The following is a 27,239-nucleotide window of genomic DNA, read 5'->3' on the forward strand; positions in this document are numbered from 1 at the left end:
ATTGGATAATTCCACAGTGTTGTGGGCTGGGAATTCAGCTTCCTCATATCTTGCATGCTTTGTGATTTGCAGTTGGTCCCATAAGTTTCCAGAACAAACAAGGCAATTTTCCATTGAAAATTAGTGATTGCAAAAGAAAAAAAAAAAAGCTAAATAACATCCCAACACTGAGAAGTTAATTTTTAAAGGCTATTTTTTTACTCAGGGCAAGCAGAAGTCCAGGAACCTCAGTAAATGAGTTTTACCGATACCTCAAAGTGTATTTTACAGTTGCATCAACACATGTTCACTTCTTTTTGCTTTGCTCTTGTTTTTCAGTTCTTCTTTCTTTGTTTCCTTTTTTGTTGTTTTAGGTTAAATTAATTATTTCCACAACAGAGCTTCTTGCAGAAGGACCACCACACTGGTTTGCCCTTAGGAAAATATGAAAATAATCAGGGAGTGTTGTCCTCTCTGAACTAAAAAAAAAAATTAAAAATTGTGCCTTGCTGAGAACAGCTGCAGGAGTTGGACACTTGAATCAATGTTATCGGATGAGTTAGAATCCAAACCTGAGGTGAGCAATTATGAACTGAGTTTGGTTCCCAGGAACGTTTATGGGCAACACTTAGAATTCAATGAGTTTACTCAGGTTGCTGCTTATGTACTAATTTTTCAGGTGTTTTCAGTGACATCTAATGCTTTCATGTTTTGATTTGAATGGTAAAAAAAATTAGAAAATATAGAAATTTTTTTTCACCTCTTTTCAAGTATCACCCAATATTCTTGCCTGTTCTCAGGTTGTTTTTTTTTTTCACTATTGTAGCTCTTTTGTTATGAGAATAAAATAACAAATTGACTCTTTTTTTCCCCCTCAAACCAAATTGACTTTACTTGGTTTTGGACAATCTGAATTATTCTATCAGTCCTGTTTTTCAAAGTACTCCTGTTTCCATTAAGCAGTTGGAAGAAGTGATAGGCAGCAGCACACAAGGGACTCCAGTTGCTCCATGTGAGGCTGCTGGACTGTTCCAGGTTCAGCTGGTAGCACAGCTGGGCATGAATTGCTGGGACGTTTGTGCATGCACAGCTGGCCACAAACACAGGTGTAAAGCATGAGATACACGTTATCACAGGCACAGGTAAAGCATGAACAGTGATGGTTTGCTAGTGGCCTATAGCTGTACCCTCATCACTTGACTCATGCATACTCATATTTCTCTGCCAGACCTACAGTCCTTCTGCCCAGAGCCAGGGCTTTTAGTTTCTGCCTGGAATATTTTTTTTTTCTCAGACTCTGGTAGCCTTCTACTTGTATTAGTTAACTAGAAGCCCACTAGCAGTGGACTCACTTGTGGGTAGAATATTTAGGAATGTCTTTGGTAATGAGGAGGCACTGTGGTGATCAGGCATAGCAGAGCACTGATCAGAAGCCAGCAAACATATGATTGGAATCTCTTATCTCCCCTCTACCCTGGTTCTTCATTTGTCCGCCATGAGTCCTCCTTTGATTCTTTCCCTAAACATTGCATAATAAGCCTAACACATCCTCCTGTCTGTTATATTAGATAGTAAAGTTTGTTCTGTCATATGAGACCCATTCTGATATGCCATAACAGCTTTGTTTTCTTACCAGTTAAAATTTCTGGTTGAACCTTTACAAGAGGTGGCTCACTAATCAGTTGGGGAGAAATTCTGGGTTTTGTTACTGTACTTGTAATGTGCTAGATACAAGTGTCTGCAATTTGTTACATTCAGCACCACACCTGCTGCCTCTATTTCTTGCCTTATTTTTCAGGTTAGTGGCCATGAGCTAGCTTTCTGTGCATTTACCCACTTACAGGTGGAGAGGTTGTATCACTTGGTGTCCTTGCTTTTCCTGGTTCTCAGTTTTACCTCTGCAGATGGCTAAAGTTCTAGAGCAGAGGACATAGTACAGCTATGAAATAACTTTTGTGGAAGTTTGCAAGACTTAATTGAATGGGGTTTTTTGAGTTTTGTTTTTATCCCTATGAAACATACAATTTCTATGTTAAAGATACAGCATGTATCTTTAATTGGCAGTCTAAAAAGAACTATGATTACACAGCCCATGTGGTGCGTTAAGGCATTTGTTTCTTAACAGAGCTGCTAAAGCCCTTTCAGTCACACTGGTCAGGAAAAGTAGCTGCAGATTTGGAGCAGCTCTGAGTAGTCTCAGCATGATCTGCAGAGCTCCTCTCTCTCTTGCCTTGTAGTTAATTTCTCATACATTCTGTATTTTTTTTTTTCTCCCGAGTTCTGAATGATAAGGTGGGAGGACTTTTGTCTGTGAATGGGTGGGTTCAGTCAGATTATTTCTGACAGCCAAGGATCACGACAGTTGGAATGCTCAATGATCTTTCCTCAAATAGCAGCTGCAACTGGGCCTTGTGTTTTCTTGACTTTAGTATGGTATTTGTTAATTAGGCTTGTTTACATAATAGTCCTATTTCCTCATGGCTGAGTTACATTTCCTTCCCAGCAAGCCCATAGTAAGATTTGGCTGTGTATTCTCCAGAAGAAACAGGCCTTGTACATAAAAAGGTTATAGTGGTTGTTGCAGAGGGCATCCTTTTTGTAGATGCTGTCTTCTAAACTATGTTCCTCAATCTTAATTGAGGCTATTTTATACTAAAAATTCTTACTTATTTCCATGTATGTATACCATCTTTTCCTAGTTCCGATTACGAAACTTGATTGCTAAGTTAGTACTATTTTCTATTCCTTTGATGTGAAACTGGTTGATATCCTTTTTGCACTTTTTCCAAATAGCAGTTCAAATGTCTCTGAAAGTAAATAATGGTCTTATATCCTCTAGTGAGCCATGGCTCCACAATTCCTACAGCCACAGATGTTTTTTCATATACCCTTCCATGTGAGAAATGCCTTAATTAAGAGCTAGCTGTGGCATCTAGATGGTAACAATCAAAGCACTATGTCTCTGTTGCATGGACTTTTTGCTACTGGTTTTATCCCTAAAGAAGCCACCAACATACCATTAAATAAATCATGCTTGAGTAGAAGTGAATCCTCTTTTCATGGAAAGTTATAAAGTTGCTTGGAGACAGTTGTATGGACAAATGGATCTGCTTTTTCTTCTGGACTCCCTGCCCCCCAAAGCTATGTAACTATCATTCCTCAGGGAACTGCTGAGATTTGCATTTTGCATTCTTTAAGCCTTCGAGGTGATCTGTTATACCTGCAAGTATTTCCAGTCACCTCCACCATACTGGTCCAATGCAGGATTCTTTCTCCTCTTGGGGTAACTCTTGGTACAATCAAATGAATTACAGCTCTGTCCTGTAAATCAAATTAGTTATTGAAAAGGTGGTGAAGAGAGGTATTTTAGCCTCTCCTTTCTTTCCTCCTCAGTGCCTCACAAGGAGAGATACTTGTAATTTAATTAGTTCCCCAGAGGCTGTATGGGAGGAGGATATCCCAGTTTCTAGGTAACAAGCCTTCTGCCCTGCACACCCTTAAGCTCCAGCCCCTCCTTTCTCTTCTCCATCCACTAAATTTTCTTTTCACCTCTTTATTTTGTTGTGGTTCACTGATTAAATTTAGAACAGGAATGGTTTTGATTAAAGACGTGGTCCCTGTTGCTCTGGGAATCTAGTCTAGCTCTCCAGCTGTCTAGTGGGAGGATAGATCTGAGCTTCTGGAGAACCTTTTTACCCTGTCCCTCCCAGCAACCCCTACTTCAGCCAAAGCAGCTGCCTGACACTTCTTGGCTTTTGAATCATCTATTATGTGAACAAACTTAATACTAGCCATTCCAGGTGGCCATATCATCATTTGTTTCTGGTTTGGTTGTTTTGTTGGGTTGGTTGTTTGGGTTTGGATTTTTTTTTTATTTTTTTAAAATGATGTTTCTTTTGGGTTTTTTTGTTAAGGATTTCTAGTAGAGGTTCTCAGTTATTTAAACAGTTTTTTGTTTGTTGTGGGTGGTTTTTTCCCTCTTGGGTCAGGGACATTATCCAAGTCTCTTGGTAACACAAGCATTCTGCATTGTTTGTAGTTATAGGCCCTGGGATCATCCTGTCCAACCATTTCTTGTTGACCAGCAGGGATAACAAGTATTTGTTTAGTGTCAACAGCCAATAAATATTTTACATTTTTTTAATATATTGACTGTCTGCATTATTGACAGAGTTTTCAGTTATGTGGCATTTCAGCAGAAGTAGTTAAAGGAGGGTGTATTCAAGAAAGTGATGTGGCAGAGCAAAAATAAAGTTCTTTATATCACGATGCTTCTGAACTTTGCCCTCCAAGGATTACAGATTCCCTGTATGATTCACATCTGTCCTATAAAGTCTGAATCTCCTAAGTCAAGGATGTCCTTTTGTAATATTAAAATTTATTTCAAATTCCAAGGGATGTTTTAGCTATAGACTAAAGCCACCTCACAACTCTTATTGTTCCTTTGGTATTCTTTTAATATTTTGTACATTCAGTTTTCTTAACTATTCCTATTCTGGCCTCCCAAGATGACCTATCTGCTTTGCTTACAAATTCTAGCACTTTGGTCATAGTGGATCAGTCTCCTCCCTATGCAGGGATTCTACAGTCACTATCTCAGGAGTATTTACTGCTCATCTGGGGCCTGTTTGTGATGCCAGATGTTATGTGGTTATGGGATCTGTCATACTGCATCATCTAGGAGGTTCCTGCCTTCCTGATCTTTCAGACATGAGACCACTGCACTGTTCCCAGGTGCACACAGAAGTGCACCTGGGCCTCAACTCCAAAAATGTGCCTGTGCACACATAGACAGTGCAGACATTATGGCTATGTGGCAGGACAGGGCTTTTACCAGCACACTCAAACACAAATGGCATTCCTGTGGAAAAGAAAGGCCACAAATGGCCTAATCTAGTCCCTGCTAACCAGGTAAAAAGACTTGAAATATGCTAGTATGTCACATGTGTCCTTCCTTGGCTGACATGCATACTTGTGGTCATGCATCTGTCTACTCTGCCAAACCTCAAGTCCTTCTAGTATCTATCTCCAGGCCTTGGGCTTTTTAATTCAGCCTCTGACCATATCTTGGGTTTCCAGATTGTGTTTTTCTCTATTTCACAGGCTATGCCAAAATGAATTTAATCAAATTAATGTACTCAGAAACATTAAGGAGCAGAAAGCTGCTTAGAGCTCCTCTCTGTTAGAGAGGATGAGATAGACTGCCGTGATGATGCAGAGCAGCAGCCTGCTAGTGTGGTCAACCAGTACTAAACTCAATCCCCCTTCAGTTCCCAATAGTTGTTTCTCTCCTGTCTGCCTTGATCCCTCCCTTTCCTTGCCTTTGGTCCTTCCCCTAAACATCTGTAAGTTTTTCACAGTCCCACAGTCTCCACTCAAGATATCTGAATATGCTTTACCCAGTCCCAGAATTCCCCTAATATCCCATAAGAAGTTTGCTCTTGCCAATGAGCTATGGGTTCTGGTAACCCAAGGTAATATTGTTCCTATTCCTTACAAAGTTTCTGGTTGAATTTTTTTCAAGACACTAACATTCGAGTTATTCCTGTACTGGCCCATACCCCAGGAGTTCTGAGTATTTTTACTCTCTTGTATCTGAAGTTTGCTAGAGATTGTTAGTGTTTGTGTATTCTCTGCATTTAATTTATCACCTGTCCTGTTCCTAGATTTCTATGCTGAATAACCAATTGCCAGATTCCCTTATAATTTCCTATTTATAAAAAAACATATTGCATGAAGCTTAAGAAAGCCTGACACAATGTTAGTAATGAGTTCTTTCCTGTATTCCAGTTGCTGTAGTTGTCCACAAAGTTATTCAATTATTTTGAACAGGAAGGTTTAGGAAAAGTCTGTCAAGATGAAACTAACATGAAAACTTTTATTTTGTCTGAATTATTTGGGTTGATGATAATTCTCTGTACTAGTTAGTCATTGCTTTACAAAGCAAGTTAAAAGGAACTTTTTTCTTCTGAGCATCTGTTTGTGGTTGCTGCGTTTTGCTTTTCCCTAGTGGCTTAATGTTGCTATGTTGAAATGGAAAGGTTTAAAGCAAAGATTTCTTCTTGTAGGAGGCAAGTTTCATTTAAGTCTTTTTGTATAAAACTAGGCAAGTACGTAAAACAATTATTTAATGGTAGAGTAAGAAGCAGTAGGGCTCAACATGAAAGACAATCCAATAATATTTAGATATATCTTAGTGTTCATAGTTTTTAGTCCCTACTTTTTTTCTGGTTGCCTTGCTCATTATTTCTAACTCTCTTTTTACTTCTCTTTCTCCTATTTTTTAATCCTAAATTAGAATGCATGTCCCTGGGGGAGGGACTGTCTCTTATTGCCTATGTATTTTTTTGGCAACATAAAAATAGTTCCATCTTCTTGCTAGGTCCTCTGGATAATCTTATATCTAAGATGAAACAATTCTAAAACTTTCAAAGTGCCATTGGGCTTGTGGCCTAGTTCAAATGGCACACTGCCATCTGAATGACTTCAGGACTTAATTTGTAGCTTCATAATTGTCACTGATGACAGGCTGCTCCTGAGGGAGGGTGAGCAGGGAGTCAAGGGTGATCCCAGCCCAGACAGTGCCCTCAGACTAGGGCACAATACTGCAGCACCTGAGCATGGAAGGCAGAGACAGGAACTGGAATTCACAGCCCTCAGCCCTGGATAAGGCAAAGTGATGAACCAGGTCCAAGGTCTATCCAAAGTCTGGGTAGGAGCAGCAGAAGATGGGGCTAGGGATGCAGATGCAGTAAATATCTGAGGTTCATCCAGTAGACAGGTCTTGAGACAGGAAAACCTACAGCACAACTCAGGAAGGGAATGACTGGCCCAGGCTGAGCTTAAAAGGAGCCCCTAGGGAGAGAGTGTGGGTGGGGGGTCTCAGAGGAGACCAATCAGGGCTGTTAAAGCTTCAGGGGTCCTACAGCAGCAGCTCTTTGAGGTAAAAGTGTTTGAGAAAGCATCAGTATTTCTAGTGTCTTTGTGAGAGGAAATGAGCTTAGAAAAATCAGAGCACAAAATACTAAGTTTTCTTTACAGATTCTTTGATTTAACAGATTTTCACTTCATGTAAGAGAGGTTCAAAAGGCTGGTGTCTGCCACAGGAATAATTTGGAATTACATGGCAATAGTTTTGAAAAGGAAGTACTAAGACAATCACAACATACAAAAATAGAATCAAATTATCTGTGATGGTTGGGTTTTAATCACAAATAAACAATGGGCACATTTGGGCACATCAGGATTTTTTAGTCTCCTTCTTTTGACACTCATGAACTATCTCACTGCCCAGCCAAGTCCATCTGGGCTCTGTGTGACTGCATGCTAAAATGTGTCACAATGAGGGTAGTAGCCTTTGAATAATTATTTCCTACAATTTCCTTCTGAATGCCAAAGATAAAGGAAGTTTGCTACATACAGCTGTTTGCTAGAGAGCAGCAGAATGCAGGATCTTTGTCAAGGAGTTTTCTAGAGATAAGGAACTTGAGGTTTAACTTTTTAGTGTATTTTTATTTTCCATATTTCTTCAGTGTTTAAAAAAAAATCCCTGAGAATGTGAGTACAGGAGTTAATTTGTTTAACAAAACTTAAAGGCAAACAAATAGATCATACATGATCAAATGCTTTGAGAAGCATTTTCTGTGAAATGTGGAGTATGTGTCTGGGAGTGTTACAACTGGCCCCTTTCCAACTTTCTGGAGTTAAAACCCCTACAGGGGACGGAATTTGAGACTGTGTTTAAAAAAGCTTGCACAGTTCACGGAATTTGTTCAGTCCATTTGCAAAAGTTGGACTGTGTTATCTCCTAATTCCCAGCAGCACCTCCTCCGTTAAATCAGAATATTTTAATATTTAGTGCTGTGGCATTGGTAACAGAAAAAATAGTCTCATTTCTGTGTCTGCCTTGGAGGTAAAGAGGAGTCCAGCATTATCTCTTGATACTCTGACAAAAATTTGACATGTTGTAAAAGGGACAGAATGAGTAAACAAGGCACATGCTTTGCTGTTCTGAACTAGGTTGAAAATATAGGAAGGCTTTCAGGTGTGAAAAAAGTAATTTCTCTGACTTCCTGTTCCTTTTCAGGTGTCAGGCTCCTTTTATGTAACTCAGGATTTTGAAGAGTTAGCTGGAAGTAATTTTTGCCAGAGCTGACTGGTGTTAGGGATGGCTAAATCTGCTGGACTGAACAACCTCTTACCTCCTGGGCTCATCAAGAAACACGAGGACAGCTCTTTAATTCTCATATAAGATCCAGCCACTAGTGAGGTTTAGTACCTGTTTGAAAATACCTGTGTGCACACACTGTAAAGATGTGATTGGCACCAAACATATGAACACAGGCTGAGTGCTTGTAGCTTTACCCTTATAAACATGGGCAGCACAAAATACCTGGTTCTGTGCTCTGCTGACTAAGGAAAACCTTCATACATTTCTTTGGGATCTGTCCCTACACTGTGTTTCACTTGTGAACTAGGCTGTCTTGGAATTCATTAGTATATGACAAATACTAGAAATTAGTGTGTGCCTCTAGAGATCCGCTGCAGAGAGCAGGACCACACAGGAAGTAGGTAAGAATGGAGTTTAATGAGAAGACAGGGTGGAGTGTAAGAGTTAGGCTGTGCCAGACAGCTGAGTTGACCAACTTCCTGCTTATATGCAATGGGCCCCTTTATTCTTCCGTCTTAATTTTCTTGTGTTTGTTTTGCCCTGATCCATCTTGATCCTTTCCTTTTCCTGCCTTTGGCTTTTCCCATAAACAGCACCTACTAAGTCTTGTACAAATCCCCCCCCCCATCTTTTGACCAGTCCCAAATTCCTCCCCAGGGAATGCATCTCAGTTTAAGTCCTATATCTGTTTATGCAATAGTCCCCCTTGTTTTGTGTAGTATTTTGGAAAGGGTTTCTTCTGTTAATCCCCTTAGTGTGTGGGTTGATTGTCCATCTTTGATGGTTTTAGGAGTAGCTGGTTTGGATGGGCTGTCTGTATTCTCCCCTTGTCATCCCAACCTTGTTCTCTGATTATCTGCTTATTTTGAATAGCCATATGATAGACATCTTTGTAACTAGTCTTCTGATTGCTTTTTTTAATTTAGAGAAGGCCAACTTTCAGCTAAGTATTTAAAGACAACGATTTAAAAAAAATCTCTGTACCAAAGGTGGAGTGTGGAAAACATTTACTTGAAACACTAGACCATAGCAAAGTATCAAGTGGTAAAATATTAATTAGAAACAAATATAGCATAACTAGACTTACTCTGCAATGATCCAGAGCTGTTTATTCTATGCTAAAGAATTTAGAAGTGTATAGGTATTTCAGAGATAACAAACAATTCTTTCCTTGTATTAATGTAAATTGAAAAGTTTTCATTTATATGTGTGTGTTCATGGTGTTATATTCAGTGTTTCTTACAAGGCAGTAGGGACTGGATTTAGTACCTTTTTAAATTATTTGTGCTGCTCTTGACCTAATCTTCAGTTTGTTTTTTCAGCTGCTGGTTCAGTTTGTTCAAAATACTTCTATTCCACTGGGACAAGGACTGGTGGAATCAGAACCAAAAGACATCACCTGTCTCTCCCTGCTTCCTGTTACTGAGACCTCAGAATGCAACAGACTCATGTTGCCAGGTAAAATCTATGTGGCAGATCTTTGTGACCCTATCCTTCATACAGCTGTCTTTACTTCTTCACTCTGGCCCCACTGTCTCTTGCTGATAAGACATTCTAGGGATGGAGGAACAATTTCAGCAGTGACTGAATCTTCTCATTTATAGTGAAGTCTGACTAGTTAGAAACTTCTTCCTTCCTTCTCTTTCAAGTTTTGGTGTCATTTCCTAGAAAAATAATTTCTCATAGGTGTCTTTTAGTCATAGTGTATTTATACTTTTATTTACTCTGGTTTCACTTATCTCACTAGATGATGAAAGAGATCTCACTTCTCCAAGTCACACTAATTCTTCCAAAGATGTTTCTTCATCTGCTGTCTTGAGAAGTCTCCAGGTAAATGTAGGCCCTGATGGAGAGGAAACAAGGGCACAGAATGTGCAGAAACCATCTGAACTTCTGTCAACTTCAGAAACTTCTAGTTTATTGCAAGACCTCCAGCCCAGCGACAGCACTTCATTCATTCTTCTCAACTTAACAAGAGCAGGTAATTGTCCTTCTGTTTGTCATCTGGCTGGATATGTCTCAGCAGAATGCGGGAGATACAAGTACAACTCTGTCCCTGCTGCTTGTGAAGAGGAAAGATCATGAAATTTGCTGGGCATTATTGGATATTTTAGGAGCATTTAGTCCTCAACATCTTTCTACAATGTAGAGGTCAGTGGAGACTTTTTCAAGGGCAGCTATTTCATCCATGCTATGAACACTTAATCTCTGAGAAGTGAAAGAAATTCCCCTCTGTTACATTATTGTTTCACCAATTTGTCTTCTTTTCTAGGGCTGGGGTCTCCCGCAGAGCACTTGGTGTTTGTTCAAGATGAAGCAGAAGATTCTGGCAATGACTTTCTCTCTCATGATAGCACAGACAGCAGTACCCCATGGTTCCTACGAGTGCAAGAGTTGGCCCATGACAGTTTAATTGCTGCCACTCGGGCTCAGCTCGCAAAGAATGCCAAAGCAAGCAATAATGGTAGGATATCCACAGATTGTGTCTCAAAAGTTGAATGTGCCATACAAGACCCCTAGTTTCATGTTGTTTCTTCCTCTTTAATTCTCTCTTGCTTTGAATCTGTTATGATATCTTCAAATCATCAGTGATAGAATTATATGGGACAATTATGCTTTTTTTTTTCTTCAGTATAAATAGGCTTCTCATTTTTGTTTGGGGAATGAACTCTAGCAGAACCATCTAGCCTACAAGTTGTAGCCTACTAGTTGTCCAATACATGTAAAGAATATCTTCTATCTGGCAGCAGCTGCTTGTTTTTCAACTTCAATTTTCACTTTTAAGAGCCTATTTTTAATACATACTATAAATCATACTTTCTTTTTAGCTCCTCTGAGTTGGAGATCAGTTTTCTGGAGCATACATATTTGGATTTAGTCACATGCTTTCTGACTTAATTATTTTAATAAATAATTGCAAGTAAATGCAGTATCTCTTATTTTAGCTAAGGTGTTTTTTAAAAACAGCTCAACTAGCAGGTAATAGTTGGCTGATAGTTAAAATTGGTTGTTTTATATTGATATACAGACCATTTTTACAGTTTCTGGTGCATTGGCTTTCTATTCTTTTTGTGATAAGCTTTATCTGATAGCAGATGATCTGATCTAGATGGCTTGTTGGGAATAGTTTAGGGGCCTAGTAAGGTTTGCAAGTCTGTGTCTGATCCCTGTTGTAGGCTAGGCAGCAGCGTGTAGAGCACGCTGAACAGTCAGCAGCCAGACACGTACCTGATTCACAGTCCTGTATCGTGTACGATGCTGTTTTTTCCATTAAATTTGACACATTATAGTAATTTTTTTTATTTCGGTGGGCTTTTTTTTTTTTTTTTCAGGGGAAAATGTTCATCTTTGCACAGGAGATGGGCAGCCAAAAGATTCAAGCCCCATTCCTCATTTATCTCGTGTGGAAAGGAAGCTGAAGTGCACAGTTGAGGGCTGTGATCGGACATTTGTATGGCCAGCTCACTTCAAGTACCATCTGAAAACACACCGGTGAGCAGAATGAAGCTATTTGTTGTTATAACCTTGAAAAAAATGCACTCTGTATTTGAGATCATGTTAGGTTTTGACACTGACAAGCTGTGAAAACCTGGTATTTATAAATATTAGGTCTGTTGAGTGCTTTAAGTCAATTATGCTGAAACCCTTGGATTAGATTTAGATAATTTTGCAGGTCCTTGTTATGTTTGGTTTAGAATTTTTGTATTTTAACAGGTACTCATATTTAATAGAACAAAGAAATCAAGTGTTCATGAAAAAATATGTTGCAGTAGCTGGCAATGAAACAGCTTTTTGTTGCTTTCCAGGAATGACCGCTCCTTCACCTGCCCAGCAGAAGGTTGTGGAAAAAGTTTCTATGTCTTGCAGAGGCTGAAGGTGCACATGAGAACTCACAATGGTGAAAAACCCTTTGTGTGCACAGAACTGGGCTGTGGTAAACAGTTCACAACAGCTGGAAACCTGAAGAACCACCTACGGATTCACACTGGTGTGTTTTAGACCTCACCTATTTGTGGTCTGCTGAGGTGGGGTTTTTCCTGAGGAATAAACCACTTCCTTCTCTGTCCTCAAGTTATTCAAAGTATTATGTTGTTTACCTCTGCCCTCCATTAATGTCCCTTTTCTGTCAATTCACACTGATCTATGGGTCAGCTAAATCACGTGCTAATTTCTTTTGCTATCCTGTATAGTTTCACACAGGTTTTACCTTTCAAATAGTATGTGGTGATCCTGTATTCTGCTCAGATGTATACTCTGAAGATTCCCTTCCAGCTGTGTGATGGAGGGAGGGGTGTTTGAAATTAGACTGTTACCAAGGGAATAGTTAGTGACTGTGACTTGTAAAATTGTGTTTCGTAAAGAGGTTATTTGAAATTCCTGAAAGGCTCAATAGCTTAGATAGTAGGAGCTGTACTGACATCTGCCTGACTGACTAGCTTGTGTTACCTATGCTGTTTGTAAAATGACTACATTTGGGACATACAGGGAGATGAGGAATGCAGTGGAATGAGTAGCAAAAATACAATAGCTAAGAAAAGTAGAAAAAAGCATTAATTAGAAGACAGCATTATGGTGTGCAAACTGCTGTGTTTGTGCCAATGCTAATTTGGGATGTTTTGGTATATTGGAGCCTGTATACTCTCAATTCATGGTCAGCTTTTTATAGTAAATAAAATGAGAACCATTATTTCATAGTGCTGTGTTTTATACATGATTTGTTTATGATGGCTTCTCTGGAGAATGTAATCCTGCCTTGTTGGTATTTTTAGAAGCTGGTATAGCAGCCAAAGTGCTTTAGGTGTTTTTGTATGAGAAAGTTGTTTGAGAGAGGCACAGAAGTTACTGCTGAAATGACTAGCAATTTAATAGTGACCTGCAATTTAATTAATGACCAGCAAAGTTCACAGTGAATGTTCTGGTGATTTTGTTTAGATTTTTAAGCCTCAGGGTTATCACAACACTCAAACAAATGGCCCAGTTCAGGCTTCTTGGAATATTGTTAGAGATTCCCTGATGGCCTCTGAAGCATTGTATTACAGTTGGTTAACATTTCAAAATAACCTTCACAAGTGTGAGAACAAGGCCTCCCTGATAAAATGAAATTACAGATGATGTGGGTCGCCAGCAGCTGTTTGTGCCTTCTGCCTTACTTAAACATGACCGTATGGTATGTGGTTTGTCGATACACATGGGAAAAGGCTGCTATTTTAAAGTATGTGCAGTCTAGCTAGAACACATGGTTTGGGGGCAGATGTTGGGATGTAGTTAGAAATTGTATATACCAATACTAAAATTTGGAATGTGTAGTAACAGCAGTTACATTTTTTGCAGTTTTCTTTCACGCTTACAGCTCCTAGCCAAGGTGCAGATTAAGTTAATAGGCCCAGCTGATGTTCCATGCACAGTCCTCCCTGATAAGTGAGCATTCTGCAACCAACAGAGTAGAAGCTTCTGGAGGAGTAAATAGTAACTTTCTAAGCTGCAAATGGATAATGTGGAATTAGGCATTTGATCAGACCAAAGGTGTTATGAAATTGCAAAGTGTAAACAGCTCTGGGGTGTCTTACAGATGGAACTATGCACTGCTATGTAGGTCAATGGTAGTTTTTCCAAACTTTTAAAGATTTATAACAGGTCAGAAGGTACAATCGGTGTTTGAGACTCTGCTACATATTTCAGCTTTGTAACACCAATTGGAACATGTTGTGTTGATCCTTTTTGCTCACAGCTGTCAAATGCTATTGTAGATAAGAGGCTAATAAATGAGCTGTAGGGAGAAGACTTCTAAAGGCAAAGTCACAGTAGAAACACCTTTAAAAACAAGTTTACTCTGAAAGAACTATGTATATGTTATACAATAAATTGTTAAAATAGCTTGATTAATCTCTTGTGATCTTGCTGTTAGTCTTGTACAGAGGTCCAGTTAAAGACTTAAAATCATAGTGTTAAACATGGTATATTGAGTTCTTGAGTGGAATGTTGCAGGCAAAAGTTATGTTTAGCTTTATTAAGAGAGTATCCAAAACAGATTAATTTTATTGCACTGCATTAATGTAGTAACCTCCCAATTTATCATAATTTAAATAAATCAAAAATAGCTCTGATATAAATTTCAGTCCATGAGAACAATTTGTGCATTGAATTACAGTTCCTCCACACATAGATATAAATGACTGACACATCCCTCACAAGATTTTGGCAAGTTCAGCCTGATCTAAAATAAAATATAGAATCTGATATGAAGCAAAATACAGTTAATGGGATTTCTGGCACTGAGAGCAGAAAGGGAGCAGGACCTTGTGAATGTGTGGAACAGAGAGCTGGTTGTTGAGAACTGCATATAGAAGATACATCATAGATCAAGTAGTTTTATATTTCTCTATTGATATTTATGTACTTGGAAGATTATCTAGAAACAGTGGTCCCTTGCTTCACTTTTGGTGAATGATGGTCTAAGAATATTTTAAAATAATTAATATTAGAATAAGCATATTTTAAAGTGCCACTGTTTCCTCTGGTGAAGAGAATGCCATACAAGCCTTAGGAGACTTAGGAAGGATGTGTAATTTCCATGGAACTCTAATATACATAAGGCCATATGGGAGGATGGAGTAGAGATGTCCAGGCTGTTCTCAGGGACTTGGGCAATCAGACTGTGGTCCCAAAATCTAAGAGCTTACTTTTCCTTTGTAGGAGAAAAACCCTTTCTGTGTCAGGCACAGGGATGTGGTCGCTCCTTTGCTGAATACTCCAGTCTTCGGAAACACTTGGTTGTCCACTCAGGTAAGAGTCTTCATCTGATGTTCTGTGATCTGTCTGAAGAAAAGACCTTTATTGTAGGACTTTGATTTGATTTCCTTAAGTAAAATCCTGGTTTCTACAGAACTGCTCACTGTCTTTCTTGACTTCCCTTTTGTGGTGCCTGTAGCCTGTAATCTTCTAGGTTGTTTCTATTACTAAACTCAAACTACATTAAAAAAAATATTTTTAAAATTGTTTCTAAAATATCATGAAGTTGAGTATCTTTTTCATGTCTGCCATTTGGTTATTCAAAAGAGAGACTCTAGCATCTCTGTATATTAACCACAGCCATTTGAATCTGAAATCTCTTGAAAGTGGGTTTCTGCCATAGGTAGGGTTTTCATTTATTTTTTCCTACTACATACTTGTAATTGGACAAAGGTTTAGGTGGAAATGTATTTCATGAGTGTTTCAAAGCTGCTGCCTTCTGTTTTGATCAATCTATCTTAAATATCATCATCACACAATGAAAATTGTATGTTTGGGGGATGGGAGATTTTATTGAGGTAGTAACATCTGAGATTGAGTTCTCCATGGTTTTTCTGTCCTGTCGCCTTGCTTCCATGCCATTGAGCCAAGAAGTATGGACAGCATACATGTAATGTGAAAATGATGAACTGCTCTCGAAAATGGAAATCCTTTCACAGTGACAAGTCATCATCAAGTCTCTGCTCAGTACTGTAAACCAGATGCTGCAATTCATTATGTGATGGCAGGAGACAGCTTCCTTGCCTCTGGTCATTTTATTCTATGTGGGGGACATCAAGTATTTCCATATCAATGAGTAAAATATTTGAAATTACTTGTTCCTTCTCATCAATCTGACTTGAAGACTTTGTTACTCTTCAGACTTGAGTTTTCCAACAATTGCCATTACTGATATCTAAACTTCTTCTCTTCTAGAAGCTTATGGCCCTCCAGGAGATGGGAATACTTCTCATTTGTTTTTTACTGATAAATTAGCACCAGTGGTGTTAACAGCTATTTCAAAACTGTTATTAGTTTCTTAGTTGATGAGGTCTCTTCTCCCCATTTGGTAATTCTTGGGATATTTCTTCCCCCTTTGACTCCAAGGAGTGAAGCCCCATCAGTGCCAAATTTGTGGGAAGACATTTTCCCAGAGTGGTAGCAGAAATGTGCATATGAGGAAACACCACTCCCGAATTGGAACAGCTGGCAGCAGGGAGCGAGAACAGCCAGGTAAAGAAGGGAGCACACTCACTCTGGGGGAAAAGTGGAGGAAAAAATTAGCGGATGGTCAAAGAAAAGATGTTTGTCCTGATAACATGAGACCACAAGCCAGTAAGAAACAAAAGTCTGTTCTTCTTGGAGATGAGGACTGCTTACTCTCCCCTTTTCTAAGACAGAAGACAAAAGTGTATTTTTGTATGGTGGTCAAGGGGCAGATATGTTTATTGTTTTCAAAATCAATATATATCTAGTTGGGGTTTTTAATTTGGATGTTTTCCTTTGGTTTTCTTGTTGCAAGCAGCCTGGGTTTTTACACAATGTGAATTATTTAAAGAGAAAGCTAATCCTGTGTAAGATCCCACCATATTAAGGTTCAAAACAGTAAACATAGTATTTAACATCTACTGGAGCACTGAATGCCCAAAGAGTAGGAATGGATAAAGTAGATATCTAGGGAAGAAGCCAATATGACTTGAAGTGGGAGAGGGATTTGTATCTTATATTGCAGTGTCATTGCATCATGAGAATTTTCTTGTACCCTTTGTTTTTTCACAATAGAGTCACTGATGGGCAGCAGTTTACTGGAAGAATCGACAGTGCATAGTAAGAATGTCATCTCCATGAACTCTCAACCCAGTCTTGGTGTTGAGTCTCTGCATCTGCCAGACACTGAGTCAATTATTGGAGTAGACGAGGGTGAGACCAGCTGCTCTTTTTTCCGCCCTCTTATATGTGGTGACTGAGATGGGATCGATCATTCCTCCTTGAGGCTCACCATATTGCAGTGGGATGAATGAACATTGCTTTAACTGTGCACAGAGGGGTGGGTAGATAGTGGATGAATCCTAAAACTGGAGTTGGAGAAGATCTGCTGGACCAAGTTTTTCTCTTGCAGAGCTTAAAAGGTGAAGTCTGTTGCATAGGTGTCACTTAGCCCATGTTGTGGAACGCCATTTCAAAACTGCTTATGGAGTCCATCTACTAAAGCCTAAAGTGTTTGTTTTGCTGGAGCACCTAGGAGCCCCAGCTAAGGACCAGGACCTCATTGTGCTAGGCACTGTTCAAATATTCAGTATCTTGAGCAACAGGGCTACCTTCCACCCTTTACCTTCAGAGAGTATATTCTAATACATCTCACTGTCAGAAGCTGACTTACTATATGAAATAAATGTACTACTTGATATCATTTGGTTACATTTGCTGTGTTCTTTTCCTGCTTTCCCAGTCATTTTTCTCCAAAATTTGTTTGATACATCAAGCTCTTTAACTGAGTCTTTGACATGGTGTTTTGAATATTTTGTTAACTTGGAGTCTTCAGAACTGGCATCACTGGGAATGCAGAGTTTTGCTAAGGTGTCTGTAATAGCTTCTATGTACAGGGAATGCCTAGAGTTTATATTGCTCCCTAGCTGAATGGAAAGTTAGTGCTGCTGCTAGTACCGGTATTTGAACCTGGGGGTTCCTGCAGAAGCTCCACCAGGTACCTGGGAATTAGTCTGATGCAGTTTGGCTGCCATCTCAGCAATTGATGGGAGCTACTTCAGTGAGATGTCTTCTTTCCTACAGTGTTTTTGTAGGTTAGCTGAACTGGCTGTAAATCTTGTAACTGAATATAACAAAATATTTTCATAAAATACAAAAATCCGGAACCATAGTTGAAACTCTTTATTTCCATACCATTTTTAAGATACATTAAGAGAGTGCAGCTCTCTTTTAGGATTACAGAAATGTAATCCTCCTTTCAGAACAAAACTTTGTTTAGCAAGAGAGAGGTGAGTTTCAGTAACTTAGTTTGATGCTTTTGCTTTTATCCCATTTCTGCAATTTCTGTTTAGGGACCAATATGAAGACTTTAATTTAGTTGTTATAATATTAATGCGTGTCACCTTAGTATTTGTTAAAAGGATAGGACATAATAATTTGAACTTTTGTTCCTCCTTTCTTAGGGTTTCCCATTTCATTTCATACGCTTGGAAATTTCTTTTTTCAGCACCATTAACTACTATTATGGAAATTAGCAACCAATTTTAGTAAATATCCTTTAAAATGTATGTATTAAAAATTCAGTCCCACTGCTCCAATTATATCCATACAAAGAGGTTTTAAATCACAGACTTTGAGCATGGAAGTAATCTTCTTTCCTTCCTCTTTCAATGTGGCAAGGCATGGTGACAATATGGTTACATCGCTGCTTTTTTCCAGGGAGTACCCAGAGAAAGAACAGCCTCTCTATGTCCTGCACGATTAAACCTGTGTAGGAACTGGTACATTGGTAACAGCCTTCATGGAACCCTCCAAGGAGCTTTAAGCCTGTTCTCAGTGTGGAGACTGAGTCACAAATGAGGATGCTGCAGTCCGGTGCATTGTGCCTGTAATGTAGCAGTGTGAAACCCCTGAATTTAGTGGATTTGATTTAGTACTTTGATTAAAAATGTAATTATTTCAGTTGTATATCTTTGTCTAATGTGGTAGCTCTGACAGGTATTGTATTTCTGATTTGATGGTAAGGCTGTGTTGTTGTAGTGTAAGGAAAAAAGGATTGAGGTGGCAAAAAGAGACACATCTATTTAAGTAAGTGAGGAAAAGATGATTGATAAGGAAAATAGTACAATACAGAACCATGATACCCATTTTAAAATATTTTCATGTCAAAGTGCAAAATTCTCAAAAAATATTCCAGGTGGCAAGGATTTTTATTTTTAAAATGTTATTAGTGTCAGGTAAAGAGAGATCACTACACTGTGTAATACACCATTCAAGATGCACTAGGCATCTGAGTGCAAAGTCCTGGCAGGCAATATCTAATCTTTTTCCCTCCACAATCAGTCTTTGATATCACAGTAATCATACAATTAGGACAACAATAAATCAAAGTGATGCACTGTTTAATTACAACCTGCTTCATAACTTTGGTTGTTTTTTTGGGCCAGATTAATGACCTAAAATGGTAAGATGTTGAAACACTTTGAAATCATGAAACATGGGTGATTTTTTAATATAGGAAGACTATTGCTTCTTACTAATGGGAGGAAGAAGCAGAGATGATAGTGGGTGAATGAAGAATTAACACCAGAGAAAGACTTCCCTTTGAGTTTTCTCCCAAGGTGGGTCAAATCCTGGTATTTGTTTCTGTAGAAATACCTTGTTTGAAAGCATTCTACCACATGTGTGTCTAAAACAGTGCACAGTGGAAGGCATTCTTCCTTTCCGTGTGCTTCTGTGGCATGAATGCAAGGAGCTGGCACAAGAGGATGCACCTCTTCAATCTTTAATATCTACTTTTATCCAAAGATAGTGCTTCAACTTCTTTAACTTGTTTTGTTGCCCATTAAAGGGAAAGAGCTCACACAAGAGACACTTTTGAAGACAAAGGGAGGCTGTGGGGTTGCTGGGTTGAACAAGACATGCTCTGAACAACAGTTGTTTTTCTTTCCTTTACTAAATTCTCCCATCTTACCCTACAGCAATTCTTAGGTGTCAGCTTAAACTATTAAATTCCTGAGGATTAACCTGGAGAATCTTAAAAAAGACAACTCAAGAGCTGATTGATGGATCCTTCTGTGAGCTTTTATGTTGCCACTCCCTTTGCACTCTGTTCCTCCTGAGGTACTCCTTCCTGTTCAGTAGAGTCATCCTTTTCACCCCGAGGCTCAGGCAGCCTGCAGAAACAGTGATGGTCTGATACCAGAAATGGTTTTCCCCGTGCATATGAAATAGGGTGCAGTCATAGAAATTCAGAGAGAGAAGCCACAATGCTTAACAAGAGCAGCAAAGTTGATTTAATTTTTCCTACACTAGATTATTGAAACTGGAATGCATTCATGAACAAGGAAAATATTTTTAGTCACAGACAAAAGAGCTGTACTGCATTGTTTTTATTACCTGTGAACATCAGATTCTTCTTCCAGCAAGTCAGTTACATCTTCCCCTTTTTTTCTTACAAATTCTTCGCTTAGGCCAACCTGCTGGAGGGTGCATCTGTAGTGACGCTCTGCTCCTTGACGAGCATCGTGCTGTGAAATCAAAACTTAAACAGTAAATACATAGAACTAGGGAATCCCCTAACAGTCAACTTGTTTTGCAGTGCACATCTGATGCTCCTAATGGGGACAAGAGGACAACACAACCTCCCATCCAAAATTTCTGTAGACCCTACAGTACAATACCAAAACTGAACTGAAGCAGGACAATGTCTAACATCTCTCAAAGCCAGACCTCACATTTTCCTGCTTCAGTTCTTTTTTTCCTTCCTTCTTCTCTTCTCTTCTTCCTCCTACCACATTCCAGTCTTACCAGACTGGTATACTTGTATCTGAATCATAACTCTCACACTCAAATTAAAAAAAATGTGCAAAAACAGAGTTGTGTGAAATTCTGTAAGCACAATTGCTTGTAAGTGGTAAGAATTAACAACAGTGAAGTTAATAAACGGAGAGTGCCTGTGAAATAGCTTTGTATCAGCTCAATTAGAAAACAAGCATCTTGGGTCCTATATCCTCACTGTCTCCAAATGAAGCTTGCAAATCAATGTAGTCTGAGATTAGGGTTTTCCAGAGGGACTGGCCAGTCCCTAAAGATTAAGGTGTTCTGCATGGAAGGATAAAAGCCTAGAATCAGCATGAGTGAACATTTGATAATGGTGAATTCTTACCAATCTGGTACATGGAAATATTATCAGTGTCTATCACACAGTGTGTTCTCTGCCTCCATTATCAGAACAGAAAGCCTGATCCAGGAGGGTACTTTCTGTTGAGAAATTTTAAATCACCATATTGTCAATGTATTGTCACTGTCTCTAATCAGCTGTAGTTCTTGCCAGGATGGGCAGCTGAAAGAGAAAACCCAGGGAAAAAGATACAATCTGTAATGTATCTACACCTCAGGTGCAATGGAGATTTGCAGCTGGTACTGTGTAATGAGTGAAATGTGCTGAATGCAGCCCCAGATTGCAAAGCCTAAAGGTGATAAAAACAACATAACCATCATTAATGTTCTTCCATAGCAGTAGAGGTACAAAGTGCTTAAGTGGGGAGGGTTTTAAGGAAAAGTTTTGCATCTCCAGACTGTAGTCTATGGTATTCAGGTGCAGAATAGGTATTTATTTAATTTCTGGTGTGATAAGGCCTTGATTTTAATCAGACCATATACTGTAATTGCAGTAAATACTAAGAACTGGCAAGGTCCTAGAAATAAAGACTGAATGTTTTTTGCAAGTGGTAGGAAGGAATTTAAAGTATACTTTGGTGGCTTTTCCATGTGTTGAGTGAAGTCCAGAGACTATGCAACCATTTTTACCTTCTTATCCATGAATTAATTTCAGACCAGATTTCTTAATGCCTGTCTTAATGAAAGACAATTTATCCTATTGCCCAGAAACACTCTGGGACTTTGACCAGTTACCTTCGTGACCTGTTCAAAGAGGAATGGTCTGTTCTTGACTCGCAGCTGCATTTCTTCTAGCTCCTTTCTGTATTCTTTTGTTCTGGCTTGCATATTTTGCCTGAAATGGAGAAATTGCCTATTATTGCCTGTATATTATATATACTACTACTGTAGCTGATCAGGAATGATGAATTCTCAGTGAGTGTTTCATTCTTTAGATCACTTTGGTAATTGTCATGATTCTAAATTCTGGGAAAAATACCCTATTGCTGACAAGTTATGGACCTATTAGCAAAGCTCTTCTAGACTGCAAGCAAGGAAATGGAGTTCACATTTTTAGAAAACCTTGTCTCTTGTGTATTCTTTACCAAGTTACACATTACAGTGGACTGTCTTGTACAAATTAGTTTCTACAAATGTTAATCTAAAGGAATGGTTCTGTATGGAAGGAAAAGCGTGGAACTGTCAATGTATCCAAATGAATGTGGAATAGATCCAACAGCCAGAAAAGGCTAGGCTAGGTATGTTTTTAGACCCAATCTGTCCTAGTGAATTATCTGATGATCCTCAGTTAGCAGAGCAAGTGGTTATTCTTGTGCAGGGTGGCATACTGACCTGATCTGTTTTGACTTCTCCTTCTGAGTTTCCTCCAGACTTTTATGAGGATCCAGTGCTTTTGCTCGGCTGTTCAGAGACTTTTGCATAGCTTGACATTTCATTTTCTGTTTCTCCAGCCAATGAATTCCTTCTTTTTCCCCTTCCTTTTTGTTATCCTGGGCATATCTATGTAGAAAAAAAGTTACTGATGAACCCACAAAGAGTGCCAGACCACATGCTAGCTGCACTTGTTGATGTAGTTGATGTGATGAGGGAAAACACTGGTATTTTTTCCTCCATATTGGTCAGTTGTTGTACAGTCTTGTCTTGTGCAGACAAACTTTTCTACCTACCTAATAGCTGATTCCCTCTTTCTAGTTGCATCTGTAATATGCACAGGAAGGGTGTTGGAAGAGAGAGAGGAAAGTCCAGGCAGAGAGTGACTTTTTTGCACTGAAACCTTGGAAAGCTTCTGAGAATCCTGAAAGAAATGAAACTTCATTCAGTGTATTTGTTCACAGACAGCTGCTAGTACAGAATCTCCTCTGTTATTTGCCTATCAAAGAGAACAGCTGAGGTATGAGAATGCACTCATTCTTCTCTCTTCCATCAGCAGAGATTTACATGTGGACAAGGGGAAGGAAGGAGACATGATTTGAGCTGTGAAAGGGTGACTGAGCCTTAAGTGTCATATCTCATCTCTTTATGTAGAATTTTGTTCTCTTGTTTGGCCTAGAATGCTGCAGTACTCTCAATATAAGGGCAGAGGTCACAGGATGTTAACCATTAATAATGAAATGCTATAAACTTGAGAAGTTGGTATCTTGATGGGAGAAAGCAGTACCACAGAAATATCCAGGAATCTCACCTTTATCTTTTCATTAGCCTGCCTCTGCCTGGCATGGAGATTGGAAGTTCTTAGCTTGAATGGTTTATTACGAGTTGGCTCTTTGATTTCTTGTCTCCTTACTGTTTTCCTCTGAAACGCCCAGTACACTTCTTCAAAATCTGGTATTGTTGGATTAATCCTTGGTTTGAAGCTGAAACTTTTGTCCTGTAAGAAGCCAAGTCTTTCCTGCTTAGTTCTGGTGGCAGTTCGGGACTGAGGCTCCCTCCGACAGTTGCTGGTATCTATAGGAGCTACGGAGCTCTTGAGCAAATCCTCTGCTCTCATTTGAATACGGATTTCCCTGTAGAGTTCAGCTTCTAAAGGATCAAAAGGAAAGCAATGAGAAGAATATGAGTGACATAAAATGCTGTAAAATTGCCTCTGCCCAAGTCTAAACTTTCCATTATGATGGCATAGAGGAGAGACCAAACATCCTGTGTTCTCCTTCCCCTCCTTTTCAGCCCCGCTCTCCTCTGCCTCCCAGGGAAAAATAATTCAAAGATAGCAGTAAAACCGTGGTAGGGTCTCTTTCTTAGGCATTAATTTCTAGATCTCTTCTACTTGTTGGAGCAATAACTGAACAGGACTTCTCATATTCTTAGGGGTACCAGGTAACTTGTGCCCTTTGTCTCCTTTGTCTTGCAGAAGTGTTAATCTTCCATACTAGTCCCATACTTTTTATATGGGACTTACAGCCATATTGACTGTGTGGTACAAATGAGTAGTTCAGGTATACTTATAACAGATGATGGCTTTTCTATGTAATCTCTAGCAGTAACTGTCTATATTGGAAAAGCTTTTAAGTAAGGAACATTTGATAGATCACCTTTTGTGACTTCTGTGACAAACTTTCCATAGAATATGTTTCATTTTATATCATCAAACCCAAGTTCTTCCCTGTGCAGCACTAAATATTTGTTAAAATACAGACAGTTGGCTGGGGGTTGTTTTTTTACTTTTAGGGGAAAAAATCAATACTGCTGTTTGCAAAATAAGATGGCTTTGAGTCAATTTATAGGTACTCATTGCCTGAAGTATGAAATGTTCATTTCCCCTCTCTTCTCATATGCCAGATAGAAATAGAACAATTGTTTGTCCTTTGCTGCCTTTTACCTTTCTAATCTATTTAGGTTAATACACCCCAACAGAATGTTTTCTGATGAAAACTGAACTGGTGTGTCCTCAAGAAGAAATCACTGGGAAACAGTAAAAAAAGGAGAAAATGATGAAAAATGCCATGAGAATTATTAAGGACTGGCTTAGTTCCCACATTGAAGCATGAAGTCTGAATTGCTTACTTCAAACTTTCAACTGTGCTGGCTTAAGCCATCTGAAAGCAAGCAAGCAAGCATCAGTAACATTTCCTTGGCTGTCCTTCCAACTAGAATGGTCCTGGCACCTACCTCCCCCATTTTAGCATTTGAGCCAGTGCAAGTGGGAAGGCAACTGGAAACATCAGACAATGGCAGAAGAGAATGGCAGGACTACTACACTATCACTTAGAACCAAACTAATTGCCTAGTTTGGGCTCAGGAGATATTTTTCTCCTCTCCTAGAGGTTCTGTGCAGAATGGATCACTTGGGTAGGAGTAAAATTGTAAGATCTAAGATACTGAATGGACCTTGGAAACCTATGGCACTTTATCTGTCTTCATGTTTGTTCCACTAATCATCTTAGTCCCTTTAATGTAACCAAAGGTATGGAATCCTGTACAGGGAAAGATTCTCAAGCTGTCATGATCTGCTGCAAAGTGGGTATGGAAATCTGTCTGAACAGCTCAATGTGCCCATGTTTTCTGGGGAGTGGAACAGAACTGCTGTTGCTGACACTGATACACGACTGCTACACTTAGAGCGCTCTACTGCAAGGGTATCTAAATCAAATGTAATGACCAGTGACACACAGAGACTCAACAACACCAGGGGACACTGGCCTTAGGCTCCAAGTGATGCCCGACAGGCCATGGTCTTACCTCCCATCATGGAGACAGCAAGGGACAGGCAGGGAGGTGCTTTTACAGAAAGAGCCCTGGCATGTTACCTTTGAGTTTATCTCCAAGAAGTGAGTCATAAGTAGATTTAGGAACTTTTTTACTGGCTTGCTTCTGTTTGGAGCTTTCATTTGGGGTTGCTGCTGCCAGGAATTTTTGTCTGATAGCTTCTTTCTTTTTCTCTTCCTTCTCCAGAAAACTGAAGGGCCGCTGTGTTGAAAGTAGCAGCTCCTTTCTTTTCTGTTTTGCTGCTTGCCTGCGAATCTCATTCTGTTCCATTATTTCCTGATAAAGGGGCAGAAACACATGGGCAGGTACAGGCTGTGCCCGGAATTGTTTCTGACATTCAGCTTCCTCCTCGCTTTGCCTTTTGTCTCTCTGTTTGTCTAGTTCAAGAAACATGTATGACTTCATCAACTCAGACTTTTTGCGAGCTTCCCGCAGTGTCATTTGGAAAGGCTGAGGGATGGTGATGGAAGGAATCCACGGAGATGAAGCACTTTTTGGCCTCAAGCAGGACTTAGGAAACAAGTGAGGCTTTTGCTGATCCCAGGTACTGTCTGAGGTGAGGTCGGTCAAAGAACTGGACTGCCTTATGTTACCAGATGTATGACTAAGACAAAGACATTATGAAGGGGAAATAAGTGAAATTATTAAAAAACAGAATTAAAAGAAGGGAGACACTATTGATTAAGAGAAAGACACTGTAGGCTGAGCTTTTAAAAGACAGGCCTAGGGTTTGCCGTTCTCAGGCTCCATATTTCATTTTGCTACCAAAGTTCATGAGCAGAGCTTTGCTTGTTTTGTTTTCCATATATAAAATGGAAATTAGGCCTACTTAGCTTTGTCATGCAATTTATTATGCTGCCAGCACTCTATTGCCATAAAGGCCACAAGCAAACCATAAAGTTCCAGCTTTAGGGTTATCTTGCTAATAGCTACTCAACAGACAAATGCAAGAGAGGCAATCAGGCACACAGATGCACAAATCCTAACAAACAGTACCAAACACTAGCATTCCTGGGATGCTAATGGGAATGTCATCACAAGAAACTGCTTTAGTGTGATGTTTGAGAGGTTCAGCTAGAAACTTTGTACCTGAGAAGACGAACATATTATTGATAATAAGGAAAAAAAACTGAGACTATCCTGGGTCTCATTAAAATAGCAAACTTCTCATAGGATGTCTGAGGGTAATTGTGAAAGTGAGTGAAACTTAGGAGATTTTAGGGAGGGAATAAATGTAGGCAAAAGGAAGGATCAAGGTGAATCAGAGCAGACCAAGAACAGGAAAGGGGAAAAAAGCAGGGGGGGAGACAGAAGGTGCAGATCATGTGTGAACAGACTCCTGGTCAATACACTTGCTGGTGACTACTGCAGTCTCTTCTTCTTCATAAACTATTTACTTCGTAAGAGCATGCATGTGTGACCTGCTAGTGAATGCCAAGCTAGACTAACCTCAAGGGAAGTCATCTGAGAGCTCCACCTTGGAAAGAGCTCTGAACACTGGACACTGGATAGAAACGTGCGTGATCTGCTGACACATCTTCAGCATGATTAGCTGATGAGCGGGGCGGGGATTTGTGCTGTTCGTGTTTTATGTGAATGCTGCTTTCGTGGGCAGCTACTGACCCCATCCTCCCTGATGTGACTACACTTGAGGCCAGTGTTTCGGCACTATACGCGTGAATTTTGGGACTTCATGTTCCGCCTCCTCACTGGCCAGGAGAAGGAATCCTGCACCCCATCCTGCCATCCTTACCAGGTACCATCCTACCTGAGAGCCTCCCTCAGCTTCTCACGCAGAACTTCCGCCTCCCTCCTGAAACCCTTCAGCTCCTCATCTTCTTCGAACACCCCGAGGTCACCCCATAATTCTGCCTGGCACGGCACGCCCGGTTCTAACGGAGACCGCCGGCCCCCCATCCCAAGAGGATGCTTCCAGCTCCTTGCCCGGCGGCGGGAAACGCAGGAGTCGGCGTGTTACAGCCTGAGGGGATGTCGCGTCACCTAGAAGAAATGAAATAAATGGGGAAGTGCAGGTTTTGGGGCTGCGACCTCGCCTCCCCACCCGGGAGCGCCGCGGCCGCGCCCCCGCTCATCTGCGGGCGGCCGCCTCAGCCCGCCCCGCCCTGCCCCCGCCCTGCACCAATCAGCGCGGCCAGCAGCGCTCGGGCTCGCCCACTTGGCCTCCCGCAGCCAATCAGACGCGAGGCCGGCGGCGCGCGCGGCCGTTGTC

The 27,239-nt window shown here is 40.0% G+C and overlaps 2 protein-coding genes across 3 annotated transcripts; one reads left to right on the forward strand and one right to left on the reverse strand.

The window, feature by feature from the left end:
- The first annotated feature begins 317 nt into the window (after positions 1-317).
- On the forward strand, positions 318-18,592 carry ZNF410 (zinc finger protein 410). 2 transcript variants are annotated; one of them, XM_062495078.1, is made up of 10 exons: positions 318-556; positions 9,472-9,607; positions 9,897-10,130; positions 10,422-10,613; positions 11,482-11,641; positions 11,956-12,137; positions 14,843-14,932; positions 16,025-16,150; positions 16,700-16,837; positions 18,344-18,592. In XM_062495078.1, exons 1-10 carry the CDS (start codon positions 524-526, stop codon positions 18,397-18,399), a joined length of 1,347 nt encoding a protein of 448 aa, XP_062351062.1. In that variant the 5' UTR covers positions 318-523; the 3' UTR covers positions 18,400-18,592. The 2 variants fall into 2 exon arrangements, with proteins under 2 accessions (XP_062351062.1, XP_062351061.1); XM_062495077.1 differs by lacking the exon at positions 18,344-18,592 and having other exon boundaries at positions 320-556; positions 16,700-17,327.
- Positions 18,593-19,406: 814 nt separating this feature from the next.
- Positions 19,407-26,926, reverse strand: FAM161B (FAM161 centrosomal protein B). The gene is made up of 8 exons (XM_062494960.1): positions 26,778-26,926; positions 25,051-25,613; positions 22,989-23,326; positions 22,474-22,601; positions 22,139-22,306; positions 21,542-21,641; positions 20,024-20,154; positions 19,407-19,800 (listed from the first exon to the last, which is right to left on the reverse strand). Exons 1-8 carry the CDS (start codon positions 26,924-26,926, stop codon positions 19,710-19,712), a joined length of 1,668 nt encoding a protein of 555 aa, XP_062350944.1. The 3' UTR covers positions 19,407-19,709.
- Positions 26,927-27,239: the final 313 nt, after the last annotated feature.

Source organism: Cinclus cinclus, chromosome 6, assembly GCF_963662255.1.
Source record: "Cinclus cinclus chromosome 6, bCinCin1.1, whole genome shotgun sequence".
NCBI classification, from domain to species: domain Eukaryota; kingdom Metazoa; phylum Chordata; class Aves; order Passeriformes; family Cinclidae; genus Cinclus; species Cinclus cinclus.